Source organism: Ambystoma mexicanum, chromosome 3p (genome assembly GCF_040938575.1).
Source record: "Ambystoma mexicanum isolate Mex_15411 chromosome 3p, UKY_AmexF1_1, whole genome shotgun sequence".
NCBI classification, from domain to species: Eukaryota; Metazoa; Chordata; class Amphibia; order Caudata; family Ambystomatidae; genus Ambystoma; species Ambystoma mexicanum.
The window spans coordinates 1,254,770,347-1,254,784,120 of NC_090925.1; the positions used below are offsets into that span (position 1 = coordinate 1,254,770,347).

General features: G+C 44.6%; 1 protein-coding gene across 2 annotated transcripts in view; it reads left to right on the forward strand.

The window, feature by feature from the left end:
* The first annotated feature begins 4,531 nt into the window (after positions 1–4,531).
* Positions 4,532–13,774, forward strand: part of LOC138581420 (cytochrome P450 2D15-like) — a 378,802-nt gene continuing 369,559 nt past the window's right edge. The window contains exon 1 of one of the 2 annotated variants that reach the window (XM_069652735.1): positions 4,532–4,811. In XM_069652735.1, the coding sequence (XP_069508836.1) occupies positions 4,599–4,811 (213 nt within the window). In that variant the 5' untranslated portion in view covers positions 4,532–4,598. The remainder of the gene's footprint in view (positions 4,812–13,774) is intronic. The other variant, XM_069652736.1, reaches the window with a different exon arrangement.

Consider the following 13,774-nt stretch of genomic DNA (forward strand, 5'->3'; position numbering starts at 1 on the left):
CAACATCTCCCCCCCACTTAAAAGGAGAAGTGGATTCTAGTTCATTTATTCAATCCATCGAGTGGGCCGGCGTATGATCCGTTTCGACGGGCTTCGCCTTGGGGTCAATGTCCGGTTTACTGACGTGTCACTGTCGCTATCATCAGCGTCTCTTTCTTCCATTTGGTATTTCGATTCCACGTCTGAGGATTCGTAGTTGGTCCTAGTTGAGTCTCTTGCAGGTTCAGTGTTCCCTTCAAAAGTCTTGAAGAATGATGAATTTCCTGTGATGGTTCCACGCGGGCTGGCTGCTGTTATCATGGAACCATTGGTGTGTGTCACTGTCATGGGTTCGGGTCTGAATGCCGGTGTGTCCTTGGTGTTTTGTTCTTGTCGTACTAACACCACGTCGCCCACTTGAATGTGGCAAGGTTTGGCTTGTCTTCTTTGATCCGTGTATGTCTTTGTCTTTTCTTTGCTCACTTTGTCCCGTGTTCTAGCATCGTCATTGATGGTTGGTGATGGATGGATGTGGGGATTGTGTGGAAGTCGTGTCCATATGATGCAACCAAACATTAGGGTGGAAGGACACTCACCCGTGGTACTGTGTGCGGTGTTTCTATATTCTCTTAGTAGAGTGCAAATGGCTTGCATGAATGACCCATTAGTGATGGAACACACTTGCAGTGTCCTCTTGAGACTGCTCATGAATTTCTCGGCCATTCCATTGACCTGCGGCCACAACGGTGTTATTGTCCTATGTTGGAAACCTAGGTGTTCAGCGAACATTGCAAAGTCATGACCACTGAATGGCGGTCCGTTATCTGATTTTACAGTTTAAGGTATTCCATAGTCGGCAAATGTCTTGTCCAGTGCAGGTATTACGGCCTGTGCACTGGTTGAATGAATGAGATGCACCTCCGGGAAGCGTGACATCTCGTCCACGATTACTAACACATTTCCATTTGCTAGGGGTCCGAACATGTCAACTGCCACTTTGTCCCACACCTGCAGGGGCATGTCTGATGACTGGAGTGGTGCTGGGAATGTTCTTGGGGCCACTGCTTGACATGTGAGGCAGTTGCCTAGGAGTCGTTCCACTTGCTCATCCATTTTCGGAAACCAAACCTTGGTTCTCAGTTGTCTCTTTGTGGATACTATTCCACGATGGCCAGTGTGAGCTATGTCCAGAATTTTTATTGTAGGCTGGCAGGGATTACAATCCTGTTCTCTTTGAGGAGCAGCCTCTCCGGGGACACGGACAATGTGTGTTGCACCAGTTTGAAAGTGCGAAATTGGGCTTCCTCTTGCGCAGATAGACCCTTCATGTGCCTCTGGCCCGATCGTAGACACTCCTTTATGGTTAGTAGTAATTTGTCTGCAGTTGTGGCTTCTACGAGTTGAGTGATGGAGACGTGCTTTGGGAGCGCGTTGTTGACCAGGAAATTAACATATTGATTTGCTTTTGTGGATTGCCGTTCCTCTTGTGCTGGCAGAGGATATCTCGATAGGAAATCCGCAGGGTTGTTATCTTTTCCTGGGCGATGAATGATGTTGAATTAATATTCTTGTAACCTTAGACCCCCTCTGACAATGCGGGGTGGCATTTTGGTGGTGGGTTTGCCATAGATCATGGTTAAGGCCTGGTGATCAGTGACAACAGTGAACGGGCGGCCATATAGAAAGAGGTGGTAATGTTCACAGGCCCATACAACTGCAAGACTTTCTTTTTCAGGTTGGGAGTAGGAACACTCAGCCGGTGACAAGCTTTGGCTTGCGTAGGCCACTATGCGTTTTGGTGAGTTTGGTAGTGCTCCAGGTCTGGATTGAGCTAGTATGGTGCCCAGACCTACTGGACTGGCGTCCACTGTGAGTTTAGTGTCGTATTCGGGGTCATAGTACGCCATGCATGAGGCTGATGATATGCGCAGTTTGATCTCTTGGAAGACCTTTTTGCATTCTGTCGTCCACTCGAAGTCCCGATCTTTCCCTGTGAGGAGGCTTAATGGTGTGCTCACCGACGCGAAGTCTTGGATGTACCTGGTGCAATAGCTCGCCATCCCCAAGAACAAGCGTATGGCTGATGAGGAAGTGGGAGTGGGGGCATCCACGAGTGCCTGCACCTTCTCCGGATCTGGGCGCATGCCCTTGTTCAAAAATATGTGCCCAAAGAATTTTAGCGTGGTTTTGCTGATCTCACATTTTTCAGGATTGAGGGTGAGGTGGGCGTTTTCTAACGCCATGCAGACTCTTCTTAGAGTGTCGTCATGACTTTCCTGTGAGGTGCCAAAGATAAGAATGTCGTTGCTATAGTTCAGGCAGTGGGGAATGTGCTTGATTATTTGATGTATCTCATTCTGGAAAATCTCAGCGGCGGACGACACTTCAAAACTTAGCCTCTTATATCTGAAGAGTCCCAGATGAGTTGAAAATGTGGTGATGTATCGGGATGAGGGATGAAGTTCAAGCTGATGCTAACCTTTATTTAGATCAAGCTTCGAGAAGATGGTAGCACCGTGTAGAAGGTGTATCATATCTGTCATGCGTGGGGCTACGTGTCGTTCTCTTTCAATGGCCACATTAAGGTCGTGCATGTCTACACAGATGCGTATACTTGATGCACTGTCTTTCTTGGGTACAGGAACTATTGGTGAAACCCATGGTGTTGGGCCAGACGCTGGCTCAATGATATCCTGTTGTAGTAGCGAATGTATTTCATCTTCCACTTGTCGTTGTATATAAAGGGGAATACCCCGATAGTGCTGAGCTATGGGGGGTATCTGTTGGTTGATGTGTAGTTTGATTTGTCTGTCTTTTAGACGGCCTACTCCTTTGAATAGAGTTGGGAACATCTTTTGAATCATGTCTTTCGCGCTGGAAGCATAAGCGGACATGATCTGGTACATGATGCTGATTAGTCCCATTTGTATGGCTGTGCGGAAGCTTAGGATGCTTCCTCCGGGTACTTCTCCTGTGATCACATACATTTGCACTTTCTGGCGTTGTTCTTTGTATTAGCACTTAGCGGTGAACATTCCTATGCAGTCCAGTGGTTTATTGGACCCATAAGGATATATCAATGTGTCGGCCTTCTGTAATTCTTTCTTTGTTTCCAGAGCTTTATATACTATGTCATTTATGACATTGACAGTGGCACCTGTGTCAATCAGAAATTCCAAATTGTGTCCATTTATTTGGAGTAACAGGGTCGGACTGTATTCTGTCGCTGTGTTGTTGCCGATGGTGTGCACATATGCTCGTTTTCTCTCCCCGCTGGATGATGATGATCTGGTTGTTCTCCTTTCTTGTGGCGAATCATCTAGGTATCTGATTCTTTGTCTCGTTCTGCGGTGTGGAGAGCTGTGTCGGCTCCTGCGGTGATTAGAGGTGTCTCTCCTTCCTTCCCGCCTCCGTGGAGATGGCATGTGTTCCTTGGACGAGCTGTGTGAGCGCCTCCTGCTGGGCGTGGTGAGCACAGAATGAAGCAGTATGTGAATGCGGCGCCGACGTCTAGGGCCTGAGGCCGCGGCCTGCTCGCCTTGCTGGTGATACGGTCGGGTGGGTTCAACTGAGCTCGGCGACCCAGTCACAATGTCCTCGTCGCCATTGTTGAGTTCCCGCGAAGTGCGGAACCAGGAATCAAGTAATTATGGCATAAGTAATAAGGTTAATCAATGAGACACTGGAGCCAAGTGTGCTGCTTCTAAACTCCTTTAATGACGGCATGAAACTGGCGCCTGAGGCGGTAACCCCGCCTCTTCCCTCCACGTGGGGCACAGCCCACAACTGAGTGCAACAATAGAAATGGGACTTATTTCCCAAACAAACAAACAATATCATTGACATGAAAATGGGACACAACATCATAGACTTTTCAAGCCATCTTGCCGAGCTTCTAGATGTTAACGGAGCTAAGGGCTATGAATGAATTTATGTAATCCAGCCTTTTTTTCTGTTGCTCTGCTTCACAAATAAAGAACATTCGGTTATAGAGCTAGCTGTCAGTTCTGGTGGCATTTGAACCTGTGACCAGTAGCTTACTCACTGCAACAGGCGCACTAACCTACAGAACTGTCACGAGCTTAAAAGGAAATGGAAGTAGGTGTTAAATAGGAAGATGAAGACGGGGCTGGCGCGTAGCCAAAGACAGCTTAGAAATCATCCCTACATGCTACTAGTTTACACGTGAAGTAATTCACTCCGGAAACTTAAGAACATACAAGGCCGAGCTACTTTTTACGAGAGAAATGCTGTTTTCTTTTGCCGACTGTTTCCTGTTTTTCAACTGAACGGTGCCTATGTTCTCGCACCCATATTTGTTTTCTATTTAAAGCCCAGACATCAAACATTTTATTTTACCCTTGGAGTATGTCATTGTGTGAGCGGGGTCGTTTGGTGGGTGACAATTGTGGGAGCAACTCATGATGGCGAACGCCTGCATAGAAACCATGTACATTCTGGCATGATCGAGTACTCAGTATCGGGTGAAAAGGGAAAAACATGCGGAAGGAGGTGCAGCGTTACAAAGGTCACTGGAGGTAGAGGTGGGTGCGGTTTGGTGCTCAGAGCCTGGCAGCAGGAGCAAGAGGCAGAGATTTTGAGCAGCTGAGTTCAGTGAGATGGCGCTGCTGTCTGCTCCCGGAGCTCTGCTGGCCTCCTGCTGTAGCAGCCTCCTCCTGCTCGGCCTGTTCCTCGCCACCTTCCTCCTCTGCCTGGACTTCCTGAAGCGCAGGAAGGGCTGGAGCGCCGCCCTCCCAGGACCCCCGTCCAGGCCCTTTGTCGGTAACCTGCTGCAGGTGGATTTTAACAGCCTCCCGAAGTCCTTCACTCAGGTAAGTTGGGACTGTCCTTCTGTGCATGCGCCCCCTTCCTTCACTCCCTGGGGGGTGGGGGGGGGCGGAGGGCGTTGGCGATTCCTGGGAATAAGGAGTTCTCACAAGAGAGCAGTAGTGGCGCATGTGCAGGAACCAGACATGGGAGTGTAATATACATTAATCATTGTTACCCCGTGCCGCACCACAAGTTCGTTTGCTTTTTACAGAGCGCACCTTTAGTTCAATGACACAAGAAACGTTTGGATGCGTTTTCTTTCTCCCGAGCCAAATATAGAATCGCCTCAGGTTGGCATTCAGTGGCAGAGCCTTTCATGTACATGCTGGAAGATTTCCAACTCAAAGACAACTAACAAAACACCTGCTACCTTGCAAATCTGTGATAACTAAAGTGGGCAACACAAAGCTCCCATTTCAAGAATTGTTTATATCCATGATGTCTACTATCTTGACATGCATACAAATATAAAGTTGCTTTTTGTCACTAATCAAAATGTTTTCAGTCATGAATAACAATGAGCTGGAGGTTTGTTGCAAATAATCTCCATATCTATCTTTCAATACACAACTTTTTTATCACATGCCTTAAATCACTGAAAGTACCATGGGGTTAACTAGATTTTTCAGGTTCATTATCTTGCATTCTGGGATTTATAGTTTACCATTCAGGATATGAAAATTAAAGCCACAATGATATTTATTTTGGCTTAAAATGTTGCTACAAGGGTTTACATTTTGTCATGTGGCTTTATTATGCAATTTGTGTTTTTTGTAAGTAAACTCTATAAGACATTATTACTGTAGGCTTTGAAATCTAAACTATTTGGACTGTGTAAAGCTTGGAAGGTGTGGGGTCAAATCTGCATAGAGGATTAAAATACCTGTTCCACTGTTCAGCCAAGGTGTGTGACGCTGCCTCCCCCTGCCATCTGTCCCACCAAACCACTCCCTCCTTTTTGGATGCAGTCAGGGTACCACTAGTTCCATTTTCCACTTCCACCACTGGCAGGAACATACGGTGAACTGAAGGTAAAGGAATGCCACAGGGTTCCACTCTGTGATGGCAGTAAGAACTCTGATCATAGACTAGTGCAGTCACTTAATTGAGACGGCAAATGGTGGGAGAGGGTCCATAAAGCGTCACAAACGGGGCGGCCTAAGAAGCGTGTGCAGTACGCTGTTTTTGTTGTTGCTGGTTTGTGAGACACAAGCTTTGTGAGCTCTGCGAGGATACCTGAGGACTGCCTGCTGCTCGCTTCGTTGCCACGCACCCACACCCTGCACCTTTAAGGGTAAAGGTCCCGCCCACTCCAGGAAGTGGAACCAAAAGGAGCATCGACTCGCCCTTGCGGCGATAAGGCAGCTGCGTGAGAAGGGCGAATGCAGTACGCTGTTTTGTTGGTTTTTCTGGTTTAACGCTGTGCTGCACTCCGACACCGCACACTGAAAAAGAAGAAAACATACGAAAGGCCAATAATGGAGGAGGGTCGCCTTCTGGGGAACTCGAAGAGGCGTTATGAAGAGCCAGCTACCGAAAAGGACCCGGACCTACAAAGCCCACCTGTAACACCTGAAGGTAAGGGCATATAACACAAACACCCTTCAGTGTAAACACTTCAGCCGCCCCCGCCCTGCGAGTACCAACCTTGATGGTCTTACACAGGGGTACGGGAACGGTGATGGTGTTTTGTTGGGAGTAAGTACTGAATGCGCCTTTCAGGACTGTCAGGCGACAGTGACGTGGTGGTTCCCCTTCCTACTGACCATCATTTAGAAATACTAGAAACGCCAACTGTACCACATGAGGAGGTGGGGGGAGAACAGATAGCAAAAAGCCCACCTACCCCAAACAAAAAGCAGAGGAGGATGGTAAAGCATCTAACTACAACCATAAATAACAAAGATTTGACCTTACCTACTACAGAGGGCCTAAAAGACTTACCTGTAGTGGGTACATATGGAGAGTAGCTGACACCATACTTTGACTGCGAAACCCCAAAGTCCTTAAAGAATATTGTAGTAGATATACACCACGCACCACGTAACTTGCCTATCGTTACCCCTCTGATCAGTACATGCCAGTACCCAATTGAAGACGTTGATCCTGATCTTGATCCTGGTCGCTCCAACCATTCGAACGGACCTGCGCATGATTCCGGTTCCCATAGTGCGAGCGAACCACGAAGAACGCCCAACGATTACAACCCTCCATCAAGACATTCTGCCTGCAGGGCAAATAATCGAACTAGAGGCATCTAAGAAACAGCTCAACGATACACCCCCCAAAGGTACAATAAAGCCAAGTACGGGAAACAAACCTAACAAAAACTCTAACGTGAAAAAGAACACAAAAATGTTGTCTCGAAAACTCACAAAAACCAGAACAAGGATAGCTGCTGTCAATAGAAAAAAATAAAAAGAGGAGCTGACCAGGAAAAAAAAAAGTTTTAATCACACAGTTAAACTCACAAGATAAAAGAAAAGAAACATCACAAATGGGAATAGCACGTCCGGATACCTGGTCTGACATGGATACCACAACGTCAGACAAGTCACGTACGTACAGGAAAATTGTACCTAAACAAACTAACTCTGTTATCAGGTAACCTGGTGAACTTTTTTGTTAAGCACTTTTGTTAAGCACAAGTTACTAATTCAAGATCCAGCAGAAAGTGAATCCTTGGTACCCCATGAAGTTTCAGATGCAGAGTTACTGGAAATGGAGACTGACGACGCAGCAAAAGAGACAACTCCCCAATCAGCCCCCATTGGACAAAAAGTGAATCCTGAGATATCAAAGGTAACAAAACAAGCTACTATGTTGACTGACAGCAACCAATCGATCAAAGTCAAAGCTCAACCACCGCAGGTTCAGAACCCACAAATGATGGGCTACGGTGCATCCTTTCCAGATTCTAACGTTACTCTACCTGCACAGTCAAAGGGCCCAATCAAATCAAGGCACAAGACGCAAGATCTGTTAGAAGTTGGCACAAACTATGCTAACGCTGGGATCCTGGAAGACCCCAGAAAGACTCCATCTCCAAGAAACACCATCCCAGACAAACCAGTGACCACGAACGGTAGACTAGGTCCTGATAAACATAATCTAGGAGAGGTCTATGCAAAGACTCATGAAATTACTTCGAGGACTGTAAGCAATAGTTTTTGCGGACTTTTATCACACAACAAAGACTCACTCCTAGAAACACAGGAAAGTTATAGCATTCAAACATCCCCAATAAGAGAAATTCCGACGAGAAACTTAACTAACAATGTAACGGATCTGACACCCAAAAACAGATACGACATGCAAAACAAAACAACCACCTCCTTTATTAGTCCATCCTCCACTGGAACTACTGGAGATTCAACCCCGTCAAAAAACTGTACCCTGAGGAGGCTAAATGACCAAGTATTAGGTGAAAACACATGGAAATCTGATTTGCTGTCAATCATGTCAACAGTGACCATAGCCTTAGCACCATTCACTAAGTTATATGAGTCAATCCATGAGAGTTTAAAAGACCAAACCTCAATTATTGCAACAATGAATAGAAAAATCCAATTCTTGGAAGGATTTGTGCTAGCTACGGAAACTAAAAGGAATCAACACAATTATTCAAAAACAGAGGGGAGCTCCCAAACCAATATAGAAGAAAAAAAATCTTAAAATAACATAGACGGGGTACTGTACTTCAAGGGTCCCAGGGAAAAATGTACTGATGAGAAAGCAAAACCAGATAGATTTAACAACTGTAACTGATCAACAACTGAACCTATCAACCTTGACTATCAAAGGTAACATCAAAAACAAAAATAAAAGAACTGGTCTCCCAGCTTTACAAACAGGAGCGCAACGGAGACCCTTGGGATTAAACCAAGACAAAAGTATAAGAGAATACTTTATCTTGGAAAACGTCAAAAACATCAGAGGAGACCGAATGACAGACCCAAATCATGGTGACGTGACCACGCCTATACTGGACAACCCCGAGTCACCAAGAAGAAACAAAACCTGAGACCGTGCAGACAAGGTATGCCTGGACACATCGAAAGACACAGAAGCCGGAATGGAGGTATCAAAACCAACGGTTCACAGAGGGCTAACTGTATGACCGAACTGTAACATGGATGGTTCAGCCGACTTGCTAGACCTCTCGGAATACTCATTTGAAAACTCTGAACCTGAAAAATCTGATCCTGTAACACCGATAAAACCAAACTTGGCAACAAATAACGCTACTAACAGAGATCGAGTTGAGAGTTGCGACACCCATACTCCAAACCTTAAAATAACCCTAAAAAAGAAGACATTTACCCCGTCCTCACCCTCATGCACGGCTCTGTCAGAAAAAAGAGAAAGACTCCATCAGAAGTGGATCACAAAAGAGAAAAAAGGCCAAGACATAGAGGTATTTTTGGTTAAAACTGTGACAAACAGTGTGGAAAAATCCCCCCAGCACACTGAGGACTGGAGGTTAAAAGGGCATGACAGAGTGGCCCCCTCCAGGCAGCATCACGATTTGAGTAAAAGATCGGATAAGTCGACTAATAAAGAAGGCAGACCTGAACGTACACCAGAACCTAGGGAGAACATCTACAAGAAAAGAGGGCACAGTCCACAACCGTCACGAAGAACGATATCCGTTAAGCTGACCAGAATCTTGGGGAAAGAAAACATGATCCTGAATCGCAAAGCTATCTTGCAGCTATTCTACTGTGTACCGAATCTGAGACTGATATCCACGAACGACATTCAAATTGTGGAATTTGGAGAAAAGCATGTCACAGACTCAGTTTATCTGCACATTAAATTACCATCTGTGACAGATTCACTCTTAGAAGCAACGGATCATCTCCGAAAGTTGGGTTTTGACCTAAGAGTATACAGACATCATGATAACTCGATCAAGCCACCCCAGAAAGACAAATCACGCGCAACAACGGAAAAAGACAAAGATCATACCGTTAAAACCAGCCTGGATCTTCAAGCATCGGACCCTAAAACAAGTAGGGCGAAAAATCCGACCACGGAAAAGGAAAACAACAAAGATTCAATTAGAGAAGTCTTCTTTAGACAAAATCTGGATCTGGCAACTGCCCACATAGAAGCCTTAACTGAAGATCTTGAAAAACAACACTCAGAGGTCGCCCACACCCTAAACTAACAGAGCGAGATACGTAGGCCACCTATAAACGATCAAGTTCAAACAAACTAAACCAGGTGAAGGAAAACTGGTCACTGTGGACGAGACAAATATTAGAAAAGACAAAGTTCATGAGAAGTCATTAAAGTGAATCTTAAAAGTCCACCCAAAGACCAAATAGCAACCCAAGACATTGGCTTCCAGGAAAATAAGCTTACAACCACAAACCAGACGTATTGTAAAGCGCTGAAAACAGGCTCTTGGAACACAAGAGGATTTGAACGCCTGACTGTACCCAGTGACCTAAATCTTGGAGAGTTTGACATCCTTTGCCTCCAAGAAACATGGCTGAGCACCCCCCTTTTATGGATGGTTATGACATAAGATTGGCGCCAGCAAAGAGAGGACCAAAGGGTCGGCCCATTTCTGGGCTTCTAACGGCAATAAAGTCTGGTTCAGGTCTATTTGTCCAGGAAGTATTGATCTGTGACCACTTGCTTCTGGTAATCCGAGCTGACTGGACAGCGACGGAACCATCGAAGAATGAGAAAACCACTAAGAACTTGATTATGTTCAATTGTTACTGGAACCCCGGAGCTGATCTCTAATAGAGATTTTATGGAACTCATAACATCAGCAATTGACATGGTCCTATTGAAATATGACATCCCGCTACTCCTCTTATCTGGAGACCTAAATGCCACATGCGGTCCCCCCAACCCTGCAGAAACTGAACACAAAACAAATCCACTGCGAGAACAAAGAGGGAAACTCGGTCTGCAGCTATGAAGGCAAGGAATATGGTCTCTACAGAGCAGAATTGTCCAGTGACCAAACCTGCATTTCCAACTTGGAGCCGAGGAGACCAAGCAGGGGACATTGATCACGTGTTTGTCTCTATTGAACTGGCAAATTACATCACAAAGCATGAGATCATCCAAACCAAAAACAGCAATCATAATCTAAGACTAGTAATCTTCACAAGGGACTCGAAACTCGAAGGCTTACAATGGGATTTGAAGTCGAGGCAAACAACCAAGGCAATCGATTGCGGATGAAACCAAATGACATAAAATCAATAACAGGCAAATACATCATGCCACCAAACAGAGAGAACGTGACAAAAGACACAAACCAGGCTGATTTTGTGGCCCTATTAGACCACTTTAAATCTAATAAACCAAATGGGAAAATCACAGACCAAGTATCGCAACACTGCTACGACGAGCTGTTAGTAGAAAAACGCAAAATCATCAGACGTTTAAAAAAAGCTGCATCCAGATCTAACTCAAATAAACTTAAATTGGAGGCTAAGAACGCTGCCCGAGAATACAGAAACTGGGTAGCTGGACGCAAAAGGATAGTTCTCCAGAATGATGCATAGAAAATGCTTAAAGCCTAGGCAAAGAGAAATTCAAGAGATTTCTGGCAGCTAATAAAAGAAGACCAGACACCCAACAGAACTACGTCAGCGAGTTACAGTAGGAACAACACTTTCTGACATTAAACAAAGATGTAGGAATATTCTCAACCCCAGTGACGAAGCCCGGATACTGGGACCTGGGTATTACCTTAGATCCAACTAAAAATTAAAAAGCTCTCGACATCCAGAGCCCCAGGACCTGACGGCCTAAGCCTAAAAGAATACTTGGAAGATTGGGCGATTTTTATAGAAATCGTCTTTGATAAAATCTGCAGAACAAAACAAATACCCTGTTCATGGAAGACAGCCACGATCGTGCCCATTTTCAAAAACGGTAAAAGGATGAACCTCAAAATTATCACCCAATCGCGTTAGTGGATGTAATAGGCAAAATCTTTGGATTCTTCCTACTCAACAAACTAACCAGTTGGACTGTGGCTAACGGCTGGTTTGACCCGTTTGAAACAGGTTTTTTATGAAACATTGGTACATCTGCAAACATCGTGCTACTAAACATCTTAAAAGCACAAAGCCATCAGTCGAGATGCAGAATATACATCATCTCCGTAGACTTAACACAAGCCTTTGATAAGGTAAATAGACAAAACAAAGACTCTGGCAAAAACTCCAGAAGCGAAACTGTCCTCAGGAAATCTTGGACCCACTAATGCAATTATACTCAATCAGAGTTCGCCTAAATAGAGGAGGCCTCCTAAGTAAGTCATCCCAACTTGGAGAGGAGTCAAGCAGGGTTGCCCTTTTGCCCCTGATATTTACACGTTTATATATCCAACCTTCCAGATTTTGAACCATCAATAAGTTCATTCCCGCACAAACTGGGGAAACGAAACTAACAAGACTCCTCTTCGTGGACGATCTAATTATGATCGACCAAACCGCAGTTGGCCTCCAAAGGCAATTAGATAGCCTCCATCGCTATCCATTCGAAAACAATCTGGAGATAAATGAAAGTAAAACCAAAATCATCTGCTTTCAGAACACTAAACAGCGAAAGAGCAAACTAAGCTGGTTCTTAGGTGACAAAAAGATCGACGAAGTAGACTCCATCAGATACCTTGGAATTACCTTTAATAACAGTTCTGTTGAGGCACCGGCACAAGAATTCTTAAATAACAAGATCACAATCCTGATAACACAGGGTCGGTTGATAGACAAACGATTTGGAAGATTCTCTATCATCGCCATAATTAATTCCTAGAGAAACAAGGTGGTCCCGACCATAACATACAGAGCGGAAGGCCTAATCCACATGCCATCAGAATTATGGCCAAAATTGGAAGGCAAATTCTGGCGATCCATTTTAAACTTACCTAATTCAGCTGGAACCGTGCGAATCAGAAGCGGGTTAACTCTAACCTCACTGGAAGCGATTGTGGAATGGAAGGCGCTAAATCTATACCGAAAAGCTCTGCCACCTTTCTGTGCATCAATATTCAAAGTGATCCACGATGAAATTTCCAAAAACACAAATAAGATCTTAAACACGTGGGTTAGCAACCGTCAAAAAACAATTGGTTGTTCAGAACAGGATTTGATCTCTAATCCGCTAAGAATCAGGAAAAAGCTCTTCGAATACGACTGGATTGAAACAACAGAGAAAGCAAGCCAAAGTAGCCTAGCGGCGAATTTACCGTCGATTCCAATAAAATTGAACCATCGAAGAGGCTACTTAAAGAAATTTCCGGACAGGTCCTTCAGAGACACCTTCCTCAGAAGGAGACTGAACCTGTTAAAAACCAATGAAACCAACTACATCCAAGGTAGATCTACTGCTAAAACTTGTCAGTTCTGTGCACCTTCTGAAGAGACCGAGTCAATTAAACACCTGCTGATGTCTTGCAAAAGATGGGAATCTATGCGAGAGCTACATTTGTCCCCTTTACTGAATAGACATATACTAAAAAACTAAAACAACTATCGCTGTAACCTCCATGATGAAGTTTATCATCTCGAACCTACCTGAAACTTAGATGCCCAAGAGATCCTAAGAAAGACACCGTCACGACTCATTCATTCACCCATTCATTCAACTTTTCTTGCCATTTTCTCCTTCTTCCTTCTACCTTCTTCTCCCCACTCCGTTTTCCTCTCCGGCCCTTTTTCTTCTTTGCTCTGGATGAAGAGGACACAGTGATGTCAAATGTTTTCTTTTTCTTTTTCTTTGGCTCTGGACGAAGAGGACAAAGTGACGCTAAACGTATTTTCTGAAAAAATTGTTAAATCAATTAATTCAAATAAAATAAAAATAAAATAAAAAAGAAGCAATGGGACGTGCTTGCTTATAATTGGACAGTGTTTGTTTAAGCTTGACTTGCACAGTCACTACACACACAATTTTGATTACAAATCTTGCTCTTTTAGCTTTTGTA